The sequence below is a fragment of the Heptranchias perlo genome, chromosome 5 (assembly GCF_035084215.1).
Source record: "Heptranchias perlo isolate sHepPer1 chromosome 5, sHepPer1.hap1, whole genome shotgun sequence".
Classification (NCBI taxonomy): domain Eukaryota; kingdom Metazoa; phylum Chordata; class Chondrichthyes; order Hexanchiformes; family Hexanchidae; genus Heptranchias; species Heptranchias perlo.
In genome coordinates, this window is record NC_090329.1 from 82984851 (window position 1) to 83007812 (window position 22962).

The 22962-nt window shown below is 42.5% G+C and overlaps 1 protein-coding gene across 1 annotated transcript in view; it reads right to left on the reverse strand.

The window, feature by feature from the left end:
• Positions 1-22962, reverse strand: part of bach2b (BTB and CNC homology 1, basic leucine zipper transcription factor 2b) — a 298224-nt gene that overhangs the window by 172248 nt on the left and 103014 nt on the right. Inside the window, exon 2 of the mRNA XM_067984749.1 lies at positions 17780-17888. Within this exon, the coding sequence (XP_067840850.1) occupies positions 17780-17815 (36 nt within the window). The 5' untranslated portion in view covers positions 17816-17888. The remainder of the gene's footprint in view (positions 1-17779; positions 17889-22962) is intronic.

The following is a 22962-nucleotide window of genomic DNA, read 5'->3' on the forward strand; positions in this document are numbered from 1 at the left end:
AACCATGCAGAGTAGAATAACTATTTATGTAAGATGTACTACCACTTTAAATTGTAAACACAGTTTGCTCAGCCAAATCCAACCTCTAAATGACATCTATAGGCTTTATAGTGGAGACAGTCATTGCTTCGCTCAGTAGTGCAAACCAGATTAACCGTTAAAATTCTCTGCTCCATGAAATTATTTTGTTCAAGGGTATTTTTGTAATGCTTGCTTACAACTGTGTATTTATATCTAAGCTGGTCTTCACTTTCGTGTAGAGTGGATTTTAAAAGAAAGACTTGAATTTATGTAGCACCTTATCACACCCTCACACTTTACAGCCAATGGATTACATTTGAAGTGTTGTCACTTGTTATGTCGGCAAACACGGCAACCAATTTACTTACAGCAAAGTCCCAGAAACAAGAAATGAGATGAATAACTCAATAATCCATTATTGGTTGAGGGAGGAATGTAGATCAAGACACCAGAAGAACTCTCTGCATCAAAAACAAAATACTGCGAATGCTGGAAATCTGAATGAGTTCTGATGAAAGGGTTTCGAACTGAAAGGTTGGGCTCTATTATAGCACCCGCGATCGGGTGCGTTCCTGGCAGGGGGGGCTACGAAAATCGGGGATTCCCGGGGCGGGTTGGGAGCCCGGCTCCAACCCGCCCACTTCCGGGTTGGACTCCCGCCGGCAATTAAAGCCGGCGGGGTGCCACTTAAGGTATTTATTTTGGTATTTCAGGTTGTTTACAGACCTGATTAACGAGATATTTTAGGAGGGTTGGGATTTTACAAACAACTGTGACTGTTTCCCATACTGGGGGAAACACTCCCAGTTGAAATGGACGTGTTGCAGCTATCAGCCCGTGGCAGCTGCAAAGGTCCATTTGACAGGTGGGGGTTGGAGACCCTCACCCATTGCAGGAGGCCACTCTGTCAGTTTGGATAAAGTTTGGCCTCCAACACCCTCCTCCTAACAAGAAAATTCACCAACTTGCACACTTACCCCAGTGTCCAGACACATGTACCTACCTTGCGGACCCCCTCAGATGTACATCTTCCGGATGGGGGCCGCCGTAGCTGCAGTCATGACCTCCTCGGAGGGCGAACAGCATCACCAGCCTCGCCGGCCACGCCGTCCACCTCTGACACGTGGAGCTTCACAACACAGTGCTGTGACACATCCACCTGCACAGCAGGAGGGAGGGCAACCGCAGAGAGAGATGCGTCGCAGAGGGCACTACCCTCGCCACAGGGTCCACAGACCGAGGCTCAGCTTCCTGGACCTCTCTGAGCAGCAGTGCACACGGAGGCTCAGAGTCACTCGACATGTAGTCGTGGACATCTGCAGCCTCCTTCATGCCGAGCTGCTCCCGGCTGGCCCGAGCACCATCATCTTACCTGTCACTGTCAAAGTCACCACTGCCCTCAACAACGTCACCTCCGCATCCTTCCAGGGTGCCACCGGGGACATCGCCAACATCTCTCAGTCGTCTGCACAAAAGAGCCCTGCAAATACACCTACACCCACTCTGCAGTGACACAATGGGTGGCAGCAGGTGTGGGTCTTCATTGTGATCCTCAGGAAAGGGCATTATTGTACAAACCAGACAAGATTCGCAAAGACGTGGCAGCAGTGGTGCCAATATAATATGTAATGTGAGTTGCTCAGAAATTAAATATAAGTCAAAACCATGACAAACCCTCAAACACCCTTGTGCATCCCCTTCATGCTCACGACACATTTGCCTTACGCTTCCTACTGCACATATGTGATGCATGCCCTGTGGCTGCAGCACAGGTAGTGGCAGGTTGAGTGAGGCTGACTGTGAAAGAGATGCATGAGAGGGTGAGTATGAGATAGAGCCATGAGATTGTATGAGGATTGGGTTGAGTGGTAGTGGCGGGATGAGTACTGGCGAGGTGAGTAAGTGCAGGTAAGATGAGGATGAGGTTTGAGTGGGTGTGAGGGGTGTTGTGACAGAGTAGCGTTGGCAGTGCAGAAAGAGATGTGGGGTGGGGGAAGTGATGTGACAGACGGAGTGTAGAGGAATGAGTAAGAGTACTCACTTTGGCTGACCTACTTAGGTCATTGCAGCGCCTCCTGCACTGTATGCAGGTGGGCGATATGTTGGTGGTGCAGGTGACCTCCTCTGCCACCTTGAGCCAGGCCTTCTTGGTGGCAGAGGCAGGCCGCTTCCTCCCGCCCACCAGGGGGGAAGATCTCTGTCCTCCTCCTCACCCCATCCAGTAAGAGCTGGAGTGAGGCATCATTAAACCTGGGAGGCAGGATTCCCCCTGGGCTGCTCCATGCTGTCATTTTTCCTATTTCTTGCAGCATCAGTCAGTGGAGGACTGCCCCTTTAAATAGGGCTCCTCCAGCTGACAGACCTTACTGTGCATGCGCAGTCCGCCCGACGCGCAGATCAGCAGCGGGTAACCCGGAACAAGAGGTAAGTGGATCCATTTAGCCTGCGATTGCACGCGGGGCAGACTGATTTCACCGGGCGCGTTACCCATGTGCCCAATCGCCCCCCCCCCCCCCCCCCCCCGCCGCGAACCCGCCGTCCTGGTAATCTCGGGCCCGTTAACTCTGTTTCTCTCTTCACAGATACTGCCTGACCTGCTGAGTGTTTCCAGCATTTTCTTTTTTTATATTAGAAAAACTCTCTGCTCTTCCTCAAATAATATCTTGAAATGTTATATGTTCACCTGGGCTTGCAGATACAGCTTTAGTTTAACATCTCATCTGAAGGCTGGCACCAATGACAATGCAGCACTCCATCAATACTGAACTGAAGTGTCAGCCTAGATTATGTGCTCAAGTCTGGAATGTGATTTGAACCCTTCTGACTCAGATGCAAGAATGCTATCAACTGAGCCAAGTTGATACTATAATTAAAAAAGTATTTTTAGCTGTACTGATAGTACTATTTTAAAACAACTAGCATAAATGTCAGAATTTATACTGGACTAGCAAACCAGAGGCCTGAACTAATAATCCAGAGAATGTGAGTTCAAATCCCACCACAGAATTGAGAATTTGAATTCAGTTTTTTAAAAATCGGGCAATAAAAAGCTGGTATCACTAAAAATGACCATGATGCTGTTCGATTGTCATAAACACCCAATTGGTTCATTAACGTCCTTTAAGGAAGGAAACTGCCATCTTTACCCGGTCTGGCCTATTGTGACTCCAGTCCCACACCAACGAGGTTGACTCTTAACTGCCCTTTGAAGTCGCCTAGCAAGCTACCAGAGCAACTTGAGATGGACAATAAAGTGCCGGCCTTGCCAGTGACACCCACATCCTGAGAAAGAATAAAATAAAAAATACAAGGGGTACTTTTACCTACATGTCTCCCTAAAGCTTACTGTTACAAAAAAAATCATTAGTCAGCGTCCCCACTCCTAAAGTATTCTTATGAATTTGTAGGTAGGACCGCTCATCATAAAAGCAATGCCTTTTCCTAGTTAACAAGTGCAGCTGAATGTCCATCACTAATTAACGCAAGTTAACACGGAACACAATGGACCCTGTTATTTTATTTAACAAAAAAATTATTAACAATACTATCTTTTTGTGCGGATCGGTCTATTGCAGAAAAATAAAAATCTGTTTCACTCTTGACATTTATTTTGAAACCCGTTTTCATTTCTTTTTCTACAAAGACAGATAACAGGAAACACTCTGCATAATAGTAATTCTCCATCCCACTACCACTCTGACCTCTCTGACCTTGGCCTCCTACACTGTTCAAATGAAACTCAACAGAAGCTTGAGGAACAGCACCTCAACCTTCGATTAGGCACTTTACAACCTTCTGGATTCAACATTGATTTCAATAACTTCAGTTCATAACCATTGCTCCCATTTTTTCTAATAGCAGGTGCTGGTAATGGTTCTGCTGTTGCCATTTGCAGCCCCTCTAGACCCATTTTTTGTTTCTTTACTTGTCCCATTATCATCCCCTTTGCCTTGAACCATCATCCCTTTTGTCATTTAATCGCCTCTGCCCCCTCTACCCTGTTACAGACTTTCCCTTTTGTTCTTTCCTCCCCTCCCCTTCCTCCCTGACTTTGCCCGGTTCTGTACTTGCTTAAAAACTGTTACATTTTTAACATCTTCCAGTTCTGACAAAAGGTTATTGACCTGAAACGTTAATTCTGTTTCTCCCTCCACAGATGCTGCCTGACTTGCTGAGTATATCCAGCATTTTCTATTTTTATTTCAGATTTCAAGCATCCGCAGTATTTTGCTTTTGTTTTAGTGATATCCCTTGCTTGGAGACTGAAAGAAACTGAGGGGCCAAAAATGGAAGCTAATGGTTTAACTAAATACAGTACAATTTCCCAAATTTATTCTCCACTGTAAAATAGTATTTAAAAATATATAATAATGGTGCAAAGGATAATATATAATAGGATTTGAATTGGGGGAAAAAATAGGGCAATGTTGCCAACTCTGGCTGAGTGAATAAAGATGAAATGATGCCACTCTGTTACACTATTATGAAGTGGCTATAGTAAAAATGAACAGTGATACTAGAAGCTAAGGCATGACTGGTCATTTTGAAACTTTGTTCATTTCTTCAGCAAAAAATAGGCCAGGCCAGCTCTGAAGTCATAAAGGTAGAACGGTCGGTATGAATAAGACAAATGAGAAGAACAAAAGAGGCTAATTGTCCTCCAGAAACTGGATCATCAGTAGTTCATCCAACAGGGTTTGAAACATACACATGCCTGGTGAGAACAGCACATTTCACAAGATTAGATTCACATGAAGTAGGCTTTTCAGCCTATCTTAGTTTATACAACTAGAAAAAACCTACAATCCCTCACTTCTATCACAGCATCCAACTGTCCCTTACATGACTCCAAGGTTTTTTCCTTTAGTACCCTACTGAAAAGTCCTTTTCAAGTGTTAATCCCTCTTTCCATAAAGAACTTCCTGACATTAGTCCTAGATTTCTCATTCATCAGTTTGAACATGTGCTCCCTTGTCCCAATATAAAGATTTAACATCAAGTAGTGCTCTAGATTTATCTGAATTATTTTGTTTAATACCTTCTATTCCTTTATAAAGTTCCTTTTCAGTTGCGTCTTTTCAAGGCTGAAGAGTCCAAGGGCTCAATTTTGAAATGGTGGCTGGTTGGCAGTGGTGGGGGGGGTGAAGGTGCGTTTGGTGAACCCGAATAAAATAAACTTACCTTTTCTCACACAGTCGCGATGTAATTGATGGTGATTAATGTTGTTTCCGGGTTTCATACCCAGCAGCCAGCCTAATTGACAGGAGCTGCAACGCCGAGGCAAGGGGAGAGAAAGAGAGAGAGCGAGACTTCATCCAGCGCTGGAACAGAGAGTGGAGGGCGCTGAAGATCGGGGTGGGGGGGGGGGGAGAGGGGAAGATCGGGGGGGTGTGGAAGATCGTGGGGAGGAGAGTGGGAGATCGGGGGGATGAATCGGAGAGGGACATTGAGTGGGAGGGGGAGATCGGAGAGGGAGAAGTCAGGGGCTGAGAGGAACATCGGAGAGGGAGACATCGGACATCGGAGCTGGGTGGAAAGGTAGATTTATTTTGTTTTTTAATTTTGTGCAATGGTTTTTTATTTAATTTATTTTGTTTATTTTTGCCTGATCCGACCCAGCTAAGTTTAAAATCGTTTTAACGATCTACTATGTCAGAAATAAAGTAAGGAATCTTACAACACCAGGTTATAGTCCAACAATTTTATTTTAAAATCACAAGCTTTCGGAGATTATCTCCTTCGTCAGGTGAGTAGTGACTCACCTGACGAAGGAGATAATCTCCGAAAGCTTGTGATTTTAAAATAAAATTGTTGGACTATAACCTGGTGTTGTAAGATTCCTTACATTTGTCCATCCCAGTCCATCACCGGCATCTCCACATCAGAAATAAAGTACCATAGTGAGGTACATTTGGTTCTTTAACTATCATCCCGCTGGCTTTAGTTGCACAGGTGCATCTGTGGCAACCCCGGAAGTTGACGGGTTGAAGCCGGCTTCTGAACCTGCTCGGGATTTTCACAATTTTCGCAGCCCCCCTGCCCCCAACGCACCCCAATTTGATTTTAAAATCGAGCCCCAAGTTTCTCTTTAGCCCAATCAAGGCAAATTTGAAAAGTCGCAGCAAAAACTGTACAAAAGAAATAAAACGAGGGTGGATTAAAGGAGTACAACAAAGTGCAATGGAAAAAACACTGCAAAAAAAGAAAAAAACTGTACAGTTCTGCCAAACATCGAGTGGAGAACAGAGCCATACATGCACAACTGGACCAATTCTAAGTCAAAGGAATGGGTAACAAAGCCCAGGTAAAGAAATTAAGCTTCAGGCAAAGAGAAAAAATAAAATTCTGGGGACCCCCACGCCCTCACCCCACCTCCCCAAGGCTCTGGAAAGAAATAGTAATACAAGAATGTGGAACACCATACAGGCAAGTAAGCTTCATGATTTCAGGGGGGATAATTTAATTTTTTGTGCATTTGATTTGTTATTTACACAGCTATATAGTCAGGTGGGTCAGAAATAAAAGTGGTGCTGGTACCACATTGAAAACAATTAATTCAGTGATGTGATTGGTTGATATTGCAGCCTTTTCAAGTGGCTGCTTTCCTGCAGAATTTTCATTTATTTCAGCAAATCAGTATGGTTGTTTACTTGAGAAATGGGATTTTGATTTTTTTTCTGCTATAGTCAGATTTAATTTGCCATTCTAACATTTAAGGACCAAGTGCGTGCTCCACGTGCTAAAGTAATGGATGGAAGATCATGGGGAGCACACTAGCAATTTCCCGATATGTGCTCTCAGTGAATGAGGCTCCGTGCCAGGAGCACACATTCAGAAAATCGTCCTTTAATGTATAATATGCTACACATGAGACTTTTGATTAGATAGATAGATAGACAGACAGACAGACAGACAGATATGTTTAAAAAGAGTCCTTTTTCCATTGGTAATCCATATAATATTTTTAAAAATTTGCCAGCACATGAAATGAACATGAATTACTCCTGTCATACAAACCCACTCCAAAAGCATAGACACACTTTGTGCGTTAGGAGGCTGTATATTTAACGCTATACTTTTTATATTCTCTCAGTTGCTATGGTTTGGCAATCAAGGGAGGGGAGTTGTTTCATATTGTATATTTTATCTCCAGTGAATTAAATTGCGAGTAGCCACTGAGAAACTGCTCTTGATTCACTGACATAAGCCGTCATGCAAGACTGCACTGCAATTTGCTTCTTAGTAACAATGCCTCCTGAAGTCTGTGAAGACTGCAGCGATTAACACTAAATTGTACCACAAATAGATACCGCTGTACTATACCAGGGTGGCTCAACAACAATACAAAATTGATTTACGATCGAGGTAACACTGTGTGCTTTGTCAGAAAGCTTTAAAAGCAAGTGCAGTTTCAGAAGTCACCCCCGCCCACTTTTGATAGCTGCCATCTGGCAATACCTCTGCACTGGTTTCAAACAATATTAGAGTTTATTTAAAAAATTACCACTGATAGGTTACGGATAATTTACCTCTGATAGTAGGTACCTCACAGCAATGATGTAACTAAGCTTCAGCGTGAGTCGGTACCTTCAGGAGGGCAGAAAATTAGAGGGACTTTTTTAAAATCCTCTTATGAGCAAAAAGGGGGAAAATTTGCCTGTGTGGAACAGAAAAAAAAGGAATATAAAAGAGTTTCAAGCAAACAAAAAAAAAATCACATTAACATTCTTCAACAATAAGGATTTGTGCTCAGTAAAGGAGAGAAGTATACACAATAGGGATAATTTTACAAGTTGCCGCTGGCAGGGTGGGCCTTGCTATTATAACCTTATTTCCAACTCGCATTTGCGAGGCTCTGCTGCCAGTGTGGAGGCTCTCAAAATTATCCCAAAAATATGTAACTCAGTACTGTGGGTATATTAAGACCCACGCTTTGCAGGAGGCACATGTGAAAAATGCACACACTTATCCAGAAGCTTCTAATTAAGGATCTGTTGCAATAAGACTTGCAGAAAGCTGGCACGGATTCAACGGGCTGAATGGCCTCCTTCTGTACTGTAACCATTCTATGATTCTATGATTCTAATGCAGTCCACTCTCACTGCATTTAACAGCACTGGATCTATTCCAGGTCACTATTGGAACAGTCGAACAGCACAGACATCTTTTGCCATCAAATTCAAAACTAGAAAATATACAAGTGTAATAGATGGCATAATAAGATTAATAATCTGGAAAGGTGGGGTTTGGGAGGGATTAGGGTCAGAAAGGGTCAGAAAGGAAAAAGAGTTCCTTCCAGTGCTGCTGTCAGGCAGACTCACTAAGAAGTGGCATGGGAGTCCACATGATCTGGACCATCATATGAACCAGATGAAAAATGTCTTTGACATTAGTGGGGTTGTTGTTGTAATGCAGCAAAGATAACGTAGCCACTGCCTCTTTCCATCGATGCAGATACTAACTTTATAAATCAAGACACTGTTTTGAGTTCCCAAACAATGAAATATAAAAGCAACTTAACTTAGTCTGACCAATGCATAGTAGAGCATAATCATAATCTTCCCAAATACCATAAACTTAGTAGATTTGCATTCCACTGTTCTGTATGTATATCCTAGCATCTTGTACTTTAATTGCTTCATTGACAGACATTGACAGTGATGAGTCTACTATTATTCTCAGATCCCTTTTTGAGGCATTCTGTGCTAATTCAATTCCATTTATCTTGTTCTTATATCACACAATAATACTCAACATATTCATTGATTAGTATATTTTCAAAAATCCTTGATAATGTGTTGAAAATCTTTGAAGTCGCTTTTCTACCAATTTCCCTGAATTGCTCTGAACTGTAAAATTGTGCACCACGTCCTGCACGATTCTTCTACTGCTGAATGTTGAGATACTGCAAGGATTTAGATTAATTTTTTAATAAAATCTTAAACAGCATATGTTCCTGTTGACCTCCCACAGCATGATACAATCACTGCTGATTTTGTTATCACAGTAGATGAGCACAAACACTCATCAGACAGAATTCCATTGGCTTTTTGTGATAAGGGATACCTGACTTTGTCCTGTTTACTATGCAGGTTCACTAAGTTCATCCATTCCATTCCATTCATTGATTCGCTCCATTACATTCCAAGAGTTTGCATCATCAGTAAACCAATTAAATCCAGATCACTTATTCCTGTCAGGGCTTGCATAGCAATAAACAGAATCTAATCTGAAACCAAATTAGCTATTATTCAGCAAATCAAGTTTGCATCCTTTTGTTCATTTTGCTGGCTTATTTTCAAGAAAAGCCTTTTAATCATGAAGGTACGTTTCCAATCAATCCTGAACAGAAGGGCAGTTTCCTTTTAAGTCATCAATATTGGGCTTTCTGTCTGGGTGTAAGGGAAAGGTGAAGGAAATGTGCTGTCCGACTTATACATATGCCAGTACTAAAGTTAAAAAATACATACTAGATAATCCACACAAAAGACAACAATTGGGATTCGCGCTGATTAAAGTTTAGAGATCATCCCATAGCTCTGCATCTCAAACTACTGAGCAATTGACTCTCAGCCAGATAATCTCAAGTCTTAGTTCTAGGCATTTCCTGACTTTGGCGAGTTTCAAGAGTACTCAACCAAGAAATGGAAATGGATGTGTCATGCAAAAGTGCATAAAAAAGGTTATTCTAATGTTTGTTACCTGTTGGCCCATCAGCATAAACACTGGTCAGCTTTCAGATGAATGCTGATGATATCCAGCTTTGCCTCTCCATCACCCCACCTTGATTCATCAGCTTTTGCTGCGCTATCTAATTGCATGTCTGATATCAAGTCATGAAATAAATCTGAACTTGCTGCAACTCAATAATGACAATGTTCGGCCCCTGCCGCAAAACCCACACCATAGCTCCTGACTCCATCCCTTTTCCTGGATTCCTGCTTAAACTACAACCTCTGCATCATGCAGAAACCCTGAGTTTAACTTCAATCCCCATATACAGTCCATCAATAAGACTGCCTATGTCCACCTCCAAAATATCTGTCATTACATCCCCATCTCACCCCCTGCCACTAAAACCCTCATCCATGTCTTCATCACCTCCAGACTCAACTTTTCCAATGCCCTCCACACCAGACTCTTGAGCTGCATCTTACATAAATTGGTTAATGTACAAACTCTTGCTCACCCATTTTCATCAACTTTCATGGGCACCACATTGATCAGCATATCGACTTCAAGATTCTCATCATTATCTAGAAATCTTGCCACATCCTGCCCCTCCCTATCTTTGCAACCTCTTCCAGCCCTACATCCCTGCTCACACTCTCCATTGTTCTAACTCTGGCCAGCTACGTGTTCACTCCTCTTTCTGCTCTGCCATCAGTGACAGGGCCTTCAACTATCTTAGCCCCACATTCTGTAACCCTCTGCATGGCTTCACCGTTTCCCACTTTCAAACTTAAAACTGACCTCTTCAATTGCACTTTCAGACACCTCCCCTAATTCCGCTCATTCTCCTGCTCAGGTCTGACCTCAATCTGTGGAGCGCTTTGGGATGTTTTGTTACTTTAAAGGAATTATATCAATTTAAGTTGTTGATGCTAGTGGTCACTAAAAATGTTGTTTCCCAGACAGTTGTACCCTCCCTAAAGGACACAATGCTCGCTGGCAAGCCATCTGAGTTGGCAGAAAATATGAACAATGCTCATAAAAATGATGCTACGTAGAGTATAGACAATGGGCAGTTTTGAAAATAAGTAGGTTTCTTTTTCAGACCCCTGCTAAGTACTTTGTAAATACCAGCAGATATCCTATAACACAGGCCAGGGTAGGTCAAGATCATTATATCATGTTACACACAATATAGTATTCTGCTGCTAACGTAGAGCTGTGTGCACCTTAGGGCCACAAGGTGCAACTGCCATGCCTTGCTCAGGTAAATTGGAGGCTGTTTGAGCTCAGAAGATCCTCAGGCCAATCAGAGATCAGACTGGCTTCCTTTTTTTTACAATGTGACACAGAAATTTGAATTTGTGATAGTGTGCCACCTAAAGTGTGAGGGACACAGAACCATTAGGCAACATTTTATATACCTATAATATATTAAATTATTATGTAGGTCATATGCTCCATTGAAACCTTCTATGTAAACACTGCCTGTGGGAATACCAATGTTAAAATGTCAACACCTACCTATTACGCTTACCTGTCAATAGTACCTGTTATGCCACAAGGTGACGTTTTAGTGGGAATTCCAATACTAGATAATACTGACCTATAATGGTTATCTGCCATGCCACTGGGTAACAATGTATTATCCTTTCCCACAAATTACTCAAATGCTTTTTAAAAAAAAAATGTTGATGGCCATTTTTTACTCAGTAACTCACATTTCCAATGTGCAAAATATGATGTTAAACAAAATAAATAGCAATAAAAAAGCACACATTTCACAACAACATGATTAAACGTACAATTGAACTGTCTTTTATTACGTTCATTACAGCTTTTACTTCAAGGCATCAGCCTGTCTCAAATGTCTGGGCTTTGATTAAATATTTTTACATCACACCAGTTACAGAGCTTTGAATCACATTTGTGCATTCTGAGCATGTGTTGTTTGCAGCATTTTCCAGCCTGCAATCTGAACTTCAACAAGTGTCTACCCTCAACCTACGAGGATTTCCTTGCTTTTTCCAAAGGGGACTTTGAAAGAATGTGGAGATTGAATTCTCAAAGCTTTTATTTTAGCCAGGGTAAGATATTTATATAAAGGTGATAACAATTGTTCGAAAGGACCAAGAACAGAGTGAACCTATTCTCCTCTGCCCCTCGCCGCAAGCTGCAACACACTGCTCCTCCCCATTACTGCCAGATCCCAGCAACCCTCAATCTGGGTAGACTCTGAATTTGGAAAGCTGTCTTTTCTCAGTACTCAGCTCTTACTTATTTAAAGCACTTAACTAGCAGGGTAGATAAGGGGGAACCAGTGGATGTAGTATATTTGGATTTTCAAAAGGCATTTGTTAAGGTGCCTCACAAAAGGTTGTTACACAAAATTAGGGCTCATGGGATTGGGGGTACTATATTAGCATGGATTGAGGATTGGTTAACGGACAGAAAACAGAGAGTAGGTACAAACTCATTTTTGGGTTGGCAGGATGTAATTACTGGGGTGCCACAGGATCAGTGCTTGGGTCTCAGCTGTTTACAATATATATCAATGACTTAGAGGAGGGGGCTGAGTATAATGTATCCAAGTTTGCTGATGATACAAAGCTAGGTGGGAAAGTAAGCTATGAGGAGGACGCAAAGAGACTGCAAAGGACTATCAACAGGTTAAGTGAGTGGGCGAGAAGGTGGCAGATGGAGTATAATGTGGGGAAATGTGCAATTATCCACTTTGGTAGGAAGAATAGAAAAACAGAATATTTTTTTAAAAGGTGAGATGTTGGTAGTCATAGGGATTTAAGTGTCCTTGTATATGAATCACAGAAAGTTAACATGCAGGTACAGCAAGCAATTAGGAAGGCAAATAGTATGTTGGCCTTTATTGCAAGGGGGTTAGAGTTTAAGAGTAAGGAGGTCTTGCTGCAATTATATAGGACTCTGGTGAGACCCCACCTGGATTACTGTGTACCGTTTTGGGCTCCTTACCTAAGGAAGGATATGCTTGCCTTAGAGGGGGGGGGGGCAACAAAGGTTCACTAGATTGATTCCTGGGCTGAGAGGGTTGTCCTATGAGGAGAGAGTGAGTAGAATGGGCCTATATTCTCTGGAGTTTAGAAGAATGAGAAGTGATCTCATTGAAAAGTATAAAATTCTTAGAAGGCTTGACAGGGTAGATGCTGAGAGGCTGTTTCCCCTGGCAGGAGAGTCTAGAACTAGGGGTCATAGTCTCAAGATAAGGGGTCGGACATTTAGAACCGAGATGAGGAAAAATTTCTTCACTCAGGGGGTTGTGGATCTCTGGAATTCTCTACTCTAGAGGGCAGCGGATGCTCAGTCATTGAGTATATTCAAGATTGAGATCGATGGATATTTGGATGATAAGGAAATTAAGGGATATTGAGGAAAGTGAAGTTGAGGTGAGATTGTTTACCACACAGACTGCAGCGGTTCAAGAAGGCGGCTCACCACTACCTTCTCAAGGGCAATTAGGGATGGGCAATAAATGCTGGCCTTGCCACGACGCCTGCATCCCATGAACGAATAAAAAAAAGATAGAAGATCAGCCATGATCTTATTGAATAGCAGAGCAGGCTCGAGGGGCCGTATGGCCTACTCCTGCTCCTATTTCTTATGTTCTTAATTCATGGCTGTATTTGACAAATATGGGTTGGCAAATATAATAGAACTGTTTAGGTAACTAAGATACACCTCACAGCAAAAACATTCCTGGCAACTGCAGATGCCTTGGGAGTGATTTTAAACCCCAGGAACGGATGGGTTAGGGACGGTGGAGTTGAAAACAGTTGTTTTTTTGGATCGCAACACCAAAATTTACGGACTTGGTATTCCCAGTCGGAAGCCTGTACTTTTACGTGCCGACGTTAAACCCGGAAATAAAGCCGGGTCGCAGTCGCGACCTAAAAAACAACTATTTTCAACTCCCACCTGACCCCAACCCACCCGTTCTTGGGGTTTAAAATCACCCCCCTTTAATCAAGTTGAGCTGAATACTTCTTTAAAGTATTTGAACTAAGTTTCCTCATTGGTTCATAAAGTATTTGAACTAAGTTTCCTCATAACTTCATTCAGGGAGCAACTACTGTATACAGACCGGGAAAGTTCAGATTCAAACCCCTGTCCACGTTGAGTTAGCTTAGTTCAACTAGAAATGTAGTATGGGGAGCTACCACTGGCCTCAGTAATACAGAGGGAAAGAGAGGTTATGGTTCGTGATTGTTATACAGCCCTGCTAGGCGTACACATATGGAGCTGGACGAGGTTAGGATCATACTCGGCTGTGATAACATATGGTAATCAATAACCCACTAACACTCACTGTCAAGGCTTACACGTGAATAATGGCTGACATGCTGGAAGGCAATAAGCATCTGTGAAACTGTACCACAGCAAGGAGTCAACAGCTTCAGGAAAGGAAGGGAGAGAAAAATTTGTCTAGAGAAAAAAGTGTCGTCATTCCCCCTCCCCTCCCTCCACTTAAAAAATTTCTTAGGTGCTGTTGCATGCACTCGGAGGGCTTGGGAATTGGATGGCAAGAGGCAACAGTTTAAAAATTATAACAGCTTATAGCTTTGCTGAAATCTACCAACAGTTCCATCAGCAGAATTAATAAACTGATCATTTCCTACTACTGTCTCTGACATCCCAGTAGCTAGTTGTGCAGGGACAAGGCATTGTCTATATTTACTCTCTTTCAGTATCTCTGCAGCAAAAGCAGCCAATCAGAAATAAGCAAACATAGCCAAGTAGAACAGAAATTAAACAGAAGCAACTCTATCAGGCAATTACATTTTAGTAATCAGTAATGCTGAATGAATAGGGCACATCGGAAAACACCACGGGATGAAATTGGACATGGGCCGGGACGCAAAACAGGTGGAATTGCTTTTGCTGCCCATTATATGACATGCCTAATATTCACATCTATTGAAGTCAATGGGATTGAATACTTGGAGGGGCGTATAATGTTTATTTTGGAGAAAGTCATGCACTTTCAGGACTTATTTTTCTACTTTGGGACATTACAGACTTGAGCGCATGTTGTTATGGATATCATTATGCGTCAACTGCAAGTCAGGGAACAGGGGATTAAAATTGGGCCACAACATGAGAATCACTGCTCTAGGCTAACTGTTTACATGTGTACGGAATCTTACAACACCAGGTTATAGTCCAACAATTTTATTTTAAAATCACAAGCTTTCGGAGATTATCCCCTTCGTCAGGTGAATGAGTGAAAGATTCTCAAATCACATATCTTATATTAGGCTGGGACAGCATCACACCAATCAAAAGGTGTCGTTGTTGTTCAAACAGGCCAGTCACGGAGAACAGCACGTCCCAGTACACTGGATATACATTGTGTCAATTACACAGACAGAAAGAAAAAGACCCAAATGGCAGTGAGAGAGAGAGAGAGTATATTAAAACACATAACTTTTTTTTCCCTTTTTGCTGGTGGGGTTACATGTAGCGTGACATGAACCCAAGGTCCCGGTTGAGGCCGTCCTCATGGGTGCGGAACTTGGCTATCAACTTCTGCTCGACGATTTTGCGTTGTCGTGTGTCCAAAGAACCAAAGAACACACCCACCAAAGAACACACCGACCAAAGAACACACCGACCAGCTCAACAAATTGATCAAGACCTTCGATCCAGACCTTCAAAGCATCCTACGTGCTCTCATCCCACGTACTCCCCGCGTGGGAGACTTCTACTGCCTCCCAAAGATACACAAAGCCAACACACCCGGACGTCCTATCGTATCAGGCAACGGAACCCTGTGTGAGAACCTCTCTGGATACGTCGAGGGCATCCTGAAACCCATCGTACAGGGAACCCCCAGCTTCTGTCACGACACTACAGACTTCCTACAAAAACTCAGCACCCACGGACCAGTTGAACCAGGAACACTTCTCACCACGATGGACGTCTCGGCACTCTACACCAGTATCCCCCACGATGACGGCATCGCTGCAACAGCCTCAGTACTCAACACCAACAACAGCCAATCTCCAGACGCCATCCTACAACTCATCCGCTTCATCCTGGATCACAATGTCTTCACCTTCGATAACCAGTTCTTCACCCAAACACACGGAACAGCCATGGGGACCAAATTCGCACCCCAATACACCAACATTTTCATGCACAAGTTCAAGCACGACTTCTTCACTGCACAGGATCTCCAACCAACGCTATACACCAGATACATCGACGACATTTTCTTCCTATGGACCCACAGCGAAGAATCACTGAAGAGACTACACGATAACATCAACAAGTTCCATCCCACCATCAAACTCACCATGGACTACTCCTCAGAATCGGTTTCTTTCTTGGACACACAAATTTCCATCAAAGACGGGCACCTCAGCACCTCACTCTACCGCAAGCCCACGGACAACCTCACGATGCTCCACTTTTCCAGCTTCCACCCCAACCACGTCAAAGAGGCCATCCCCTATGGACAGGCCCTACGAATACACAGGATCTGCTCAGATGAGGAGGAACGCGATGGACACCTACAGACGCTGAAAGACGCCCTCGTAAGAACGGGATATGACGCTCGACTTGTCGATCGACAGTTCCGACGGGCCACAGCAAAGAATCGCATAGACCTCCTCAGAAGACAAACACGGGACGCAACCAACAGAGTACCCTTCGTCGTCCAGTACTTCCCCGGAGCGGAGAAACTACACCATGTTCTCCGCAGCCTTCAACATGTCATCGATGACGACGAACACCTCGCTAAGGCCATCCCCACGCCTCCACTACTCGCCTTCAAACAGGCACCCAACCTCAAACAGACCATCGTTCACAGCAAATTACCCAGCTTTCAGGAGAACAGCGTCCACGACACCACACAACCCTGCCACGGCAACCTCTGCAAGACATGCCAAATCATCGACACGGATACCACCATCACACGAGAGGACACCACCCACCAGGTACATGGTTCATACTCCTGTGACTCGGCCAACGTTGTCTACCTCATATGTTGCAGGAAAGGATGCCCCGGAGCATGGTACATTGGCGAGACCATGCAGACACTGCGACAACGGATGAACAGACACCGCGCAACAATCGCCAGACAGGAGGGTTCCCTCCCAGTCGGGGAACACTTTAGCAGTCAAGGACATTCAGCCACTGATCTTCGGGTCAGCGTTCTCCAAGGCGGCCTTCAAGACACACGACAACGCAAAATCGTCGAGCAGAAGTTGATAGCCAAGTTCCGCACCCATGAGGACGGGATCTTGGGTTCATGTCACGCTACACGTAACCCCACCAGCAAAAAGGGAAAAAAAAGTTATGTGTTTTAATATACTCTCTCGCCCTCTCTCTCACTGCCATTTGGGTCTCTTTCTTTCTGTCTGTATAATTGACACAATGTATATCCAGTGTACTGAGACGTGCTGTTCTCCGTGACTGGCCTGTTTGAACAACAACGACACCTTTTGATTGGTGTGATGCTGTCCCAGCCTAATATAAGATATGTGATTTGAGAATCTTTCACTCATTCACCTGACGAAGGGGATAATCTCCGAAAGTTTGTGATTTTAAAATAAAATTGTTGGACTATAACCTGGTGTTGTAAGATTCCTTACATTTGTCCACCCCAGTCCATCACCGGCATCTCCACATCATGTTTACATGTGGTAATAGATTTAAATTATTTAGCAATACATCTTCTATATGTTATAGATATTCATTTGAATGATTTATTGTCCATAATGGCCCAATGTTGGTAACCAGATTTTAATGCCCTCATATGTCCCCCCGCCACGTTCAACCTCAGAAAGGTTATTTGTCCATAAGTCACAGTTGCAAAAGGTCAGGTTTCACTTTATGTAAACACACTAATGCACATTATATCTTTCAATGCTGATTTTTTTTGTGCTGCTTTCAAAAATAAATGTTCATATAAAATGTATATTTTTGTAAATTTGCAGTGCTGAATTTTATTTTGAAAGCAGAAAAGAAGAAACTAACAGAGCATCACAAGACCATTAGAATTCCAAATAATACACCTCATTATAGATTTCCAAACAAACATATCACCTACCCCGAGGGTGGAATAGTCACTACATTCTGAGTGCATATTTAACAGTCCATTACCCCACCTCCACCGGGCCTTCACTCCAGCATAAAATTGATTCCACTTCAAATTTATCCTGTGCAAAGAGAATACTAGAATTAAAAACAGTTAAAGAGAAGCCTACATTATTCTGCCTGGATATGTATCAAACATATAAAAATACAGAACGCTCCCCCATGATCCTAACAGAGGAGAAACATAGGATGCCTTTATTACTCTCTGATTCCTATTCATTCAATTGGTGAACAGCTGTCATTTACTCTGTGCAGTTGTAAAGCTTCTATGATCAATTCAGCTACTCAATGAATTCTTTGAATCACTAAATGTCTTTCAAAAATGCTCATGTGGTTTCTATCTAATCTCTTTGCCCCATTTTAAAATAATATACTGCCCCCCCCTGCCTTTTACGTCCTCTTTATTTTACGAGCAATATTTGGCCAAAAGAATAAGCAGTGGTAAACTCTAGGATATTTCGTACTTGGATTTCCAAAAGGCATTTCATAAAGTTGCACATGAAGGGTTACTAATTAAGCTCATATCTGTGGGAATTCAAGGCAAAACTTGGGTATGATTAGGAAATTAGCTGAAGGATAAAAAAATAACTGTGCCTTACACAAGTCATTGCATCATTGCACAGCCCGCTACCACCGATCTCCCCTTGTCTAATGCAAACAAAGTGTGTCTTATTATTTAGGGGTAGTTGGCATGAATTACCACACTGCTCTTTCATCTCTGATTTGAGTCCAGCTCTGACAATTGGGATAAAAGTCTCCCCTCTTTGCCAGCTGTAATGCTCCTACATTAAATTAATTTTCAACTAGTTCCAAGTGAGCACAAATTCACAGTTCGAAACTGCAACCAGTGCTAAATTTGCAATCTCATTCAAAAAGAATACTAGGATGGCTGGCGTGGTAAATGGAAACTGGTGCTCTTCTCAGTTAGAGCTAAGGCACGTTGATGAAGGTGTTTATCTCTGCTACACTCCAGCTCAGATACCAAAAGTGCTAAAAGTATAATTAGTGATGACATTCTTCCTCTTGATTAAACTAAATCGGAGTGAACATCCACGGGGTTCTCCCGCTCGTTTATTGTAACTTCAGTGGAAGTGTGAAAACCCCCAAAAGATGAAGAACCCCACCCCACCCCCATTACCCCAACATTTATGAACAAAAAAACTAATTAAAATGGTTAATTTGGATTGCACTTCTCAATTCATTACATATTTTATAATAAATGTATAAATCTGAGATTGATAGTCTATTTTTCTGCTGGAACTGTTCTGGAAAGTTTGCACACCACAGGTAGCACCATCAGCCCTTCCAGGTTTCTTCTATTACTGAGGAGTTTAGAAAGAACTTGCATTTATATAGCTCCCTTCAGAACCTCAGAACATCCCGAAGTGTTGCACAGCCATTGAAGTACTTTTGAAGTGTAGTCACTTTGTAATGTATGGAAACACAGCATCCAATTTGCACACAAGATCCCACAAATCACAATTATATAAGTGATTTGCTAATCTGTTTTTAGTGGTGTTGGTTGAGGGAATAAACGTCAGTCAGGACATCAGGAGAACTGCCTACGAAAAGTGCCATTGGATCTTTTACATCCTGAGATGTCAAACGGGGCCTTGGTTTAACGTCTCACCCGCGAGATGGCATCTCCGACTGTGAAGCATTCCTTCAGTACTGACACTGAACTGTCAGCCTAGATTATGTGCTCAACTCTCTGGAATGGTCTTGAGCCCACGACCTTCTGACTCACAGGCGAGAGTGCTACTACTAAGCCAAGTCTGACACCTAAAATCTACTATTAAGGAAGGGAAGGGAAAGAGAAACAATGAATTGTTCAACCACATTCCCTTCATGTATTTTTTATTAGACATTCTACTATTACAAGAATCAAAAATGTACAAAAAGGAGCACATCATATAACTGAATTGTAATCTTTTTTTAACTTCTTTTTCATTGTTAGTCTTCCCCCCAACTCTTATTTTCTCTCGCTCCCCCCTACCCCCTGTGGTCTTTGTACTTCTTGTTACTAGCAGGCTCCAATTCCTGACCTGTCACTTGCCTATCCCTAAGACCATAAAACCATAAAAGATAGGAGCAGGAGTACGCCATTCGGCCCCTCGAGCCTGCTCCGCCATTTAATGAGATCATGGCTGATCTGATTTTTACCTCAACTCCACTTTCCCACCTTTTCCCCATATCCTTTAACTCCCTTGCTGATCAAAAATTTGTTTAACTCAGCCTTGAATGTATTCAATGACTCAGCCTCCACAGCTTTTTGGGGTAAAGAATTCCAAAGATTTATGACCCTCTGGGAGAAGAAATTCCTCCTCATTTCCGGCTTAAACAGGCGACCCCTTATTCTGAGACTTTGTCCCCTAGTTTTAGATTCCCCCATGAGGGGTAACATCCTCTCAGCATCTACCCTATCGAGTCCCCTCAGAATCTTGTATGTTTCAATAAGATCTCCTCTCATTCTTCTAAACTCCATTGAGTATAGACCCAACCTGTTCAATCTTTCCTCATAAGACAACCCTTCCATACCCGGAATCCACCTCGTGAACCTTCTCTGAACTGACTCCAATGCAAGTGTGTCCTTCCTTAAATAAGGGCACCAGAACTGTACACAGTACTCCAGGTGTGGTCTACCCAGAACCCTGTACAGTTGTAGCATGACTTCCCTGCTTTTATACTCCATCCCCCTTGAAATAAAGGCCAATATTCTGTTTGCCTTCCAGATTACCTGCTGCATCTGTATGTTGACTTTTCGTGTTTCATGTACGAGGACACCCAGATCCCTCTGTACCGCAGCATTTTGTAGTATTTCTCCATTCAAATAATATTTTGCTTTTTTATCTTTCCTCCCAAAATGGATGACTTCACATTTTCCCACATTATATTCCATCTGCCAATTTTTTGCCCATTCGCTTAACCTGTTAATATCCCTTTGCAGACACTTTGTGTCCTCATCCCAACTTGCTTTTCCACCTATCTTTGTATCATCAGCAAATTTGGCCACAAGACACTCTGTTCCTTCATCCCAGTCATTGATATATATTGTAAATAGTTGAGGCCCCAGCACTGAGCCCTGCGGCACCCCACTAGTTACAGATTGCCATTTTGAAAATGACCCTTTTATCCCGACTCTTTGTTTTCTGTTAGTTAGCCAATCCTCTATCCATGCCAGTATATTACCCCCAACACCATGAGCTCTTATCTTGTGCAGTAATCTTTTATATGGCACCTTATCGAATGCTTTTTGAAAATCCAAATATACTGCATCCATTGGTTCCCCTTTATCCACCTTGCCCGTTACTTCCTCAAAGAACTTTAATAAATTTGTCAGATATGATTTTCCCTTCATAAAACCATGTTGACTCTCCTTGATTGTATTATGAGTCTCCAAATGTCCTGCTACTATTTCCTTAATAATGGATTCTAGCTTTTTCTATGACAGATGTTAGGCTAACTGGTCTATATTTACCTGCTTTCTGTCTCACTCCCTTCTTGAATAGGGGTGTTACGTTTGCGGTTTTCCAATCCGCTGGGACCTTTTCAGAATCTAGTGAATCCCTCTTGCATTTCAAGTTTTTTGTATCTTGCCCTCCCACCAGCTCATATTTTCTGTCCCATTTTCTGTCTACAGCCAGGCAATAACCAACACTTCAAACAACTAAACGTCATACCTCGCCGAATATATCAGAATACACCGAGCCCACTTGTGGAGTGCTATATTTGCTTAAAGTAAGTGTTATGTGCACGTTCATCATGACTGCAACATCCTGATTGTACATAGTAATAAAATGTTCATTGGAACACAACACTTTATCAAATAATTAAACTAATGTGGGTGAGGCCTCTGTAAACCTTAAGTGGCCTGGCATCTTTTTTTTAAAAGATTTTTTGGTACACCATTGAGTACTGTGCGTATTCTCTATGAAAACTTCTTAGATAATAGTTGCGAAACAAAAAAAATTAATGTTATTAAAGAATTTAAATCTAGATATAACTATGATGACTTAAACACCAAAATTACTCCAACTGTCTTCTTTGGGAGAGGCAAAGAGAAGCAGACACCTATATAGCATAACAGAATGTGTTGATTAGCCACTGCCTCCCCTCCCACCCCCACCCCCATGTGAACATGCATTTGTGACTCTCACTACAGTTACTCAGCTTAGTGGAAATAGAACAAAGGATGCACATTGAAAATACTTTTTTTTTAAAAAAGATGGCTTTCAAAATACTCAATAAATGTATTTTTCTGGCCTTATCTTGATCTCCCAAGTGATGTTTTCAAGTCAAATCTTTACTTCAGCCCCACCCCTGCTGTAAACTAGACATTACCTTATACAAGTATTAATCTGCTGCATTCCTCTGTCTAGCTGCTGCTGAGTAGATTTTCTACGCTCCTCACACTGCCTGAGTATGTTTTTGTGTACATGATCTCACATGACTCAACAGATCCATCTTGAGTAGATCAGGCCAAGTTCGGTGCCTTCCCAGGAAGGAAGAGAAGAGTTACTTTGTAAAGAAACCTGAAGCAAAGCCCTTTTGCTGGCTCAAATTACCCACTTGTCAGGCCTGATGGATTTGGCTAAAAATAAAAGGAAACGGGCCGAGAAAAGCAGATGAATGAGCTCAGCAGTTCCTTAAATAGGCCATGCCACTGCTCCGGTTCAAAAGCAAGTGATTCCCAAATACAACCTCTCACGCTGTACTTGTACGGCTACTGACACAGAGGTTACAATCTCACTACAACCAGAAGGGTGCAGTTGTGATAGCGTGAAGCTTGCGTAAGTCGAACTGCTCTGAAATACGATAGTGCTGGTTATAGTAAGAATGCAGTTAATAAGTGGTAAAGCCTTTTTGGATTGGGGGAAAACAAATGAAAAACACTTTTGCAATCATATCTAATGTGTGCCAACCAAAAATAAACACACAATTTCTGGTGTGCATACAATAACAACTCAAAAGCCTGCCATCAACCAAAGGACACTGAAATGTGATGCAAGGATTACTATCCCAGATCTGTAAATTCTTTTTTCTCTCGGAAGCATATGCCATATGTTTGTCTTTTCCACAGGCCATACGGGTGTTCCAGGATGCCATCTGGTTCCTATATGCAATGATAACTGTACT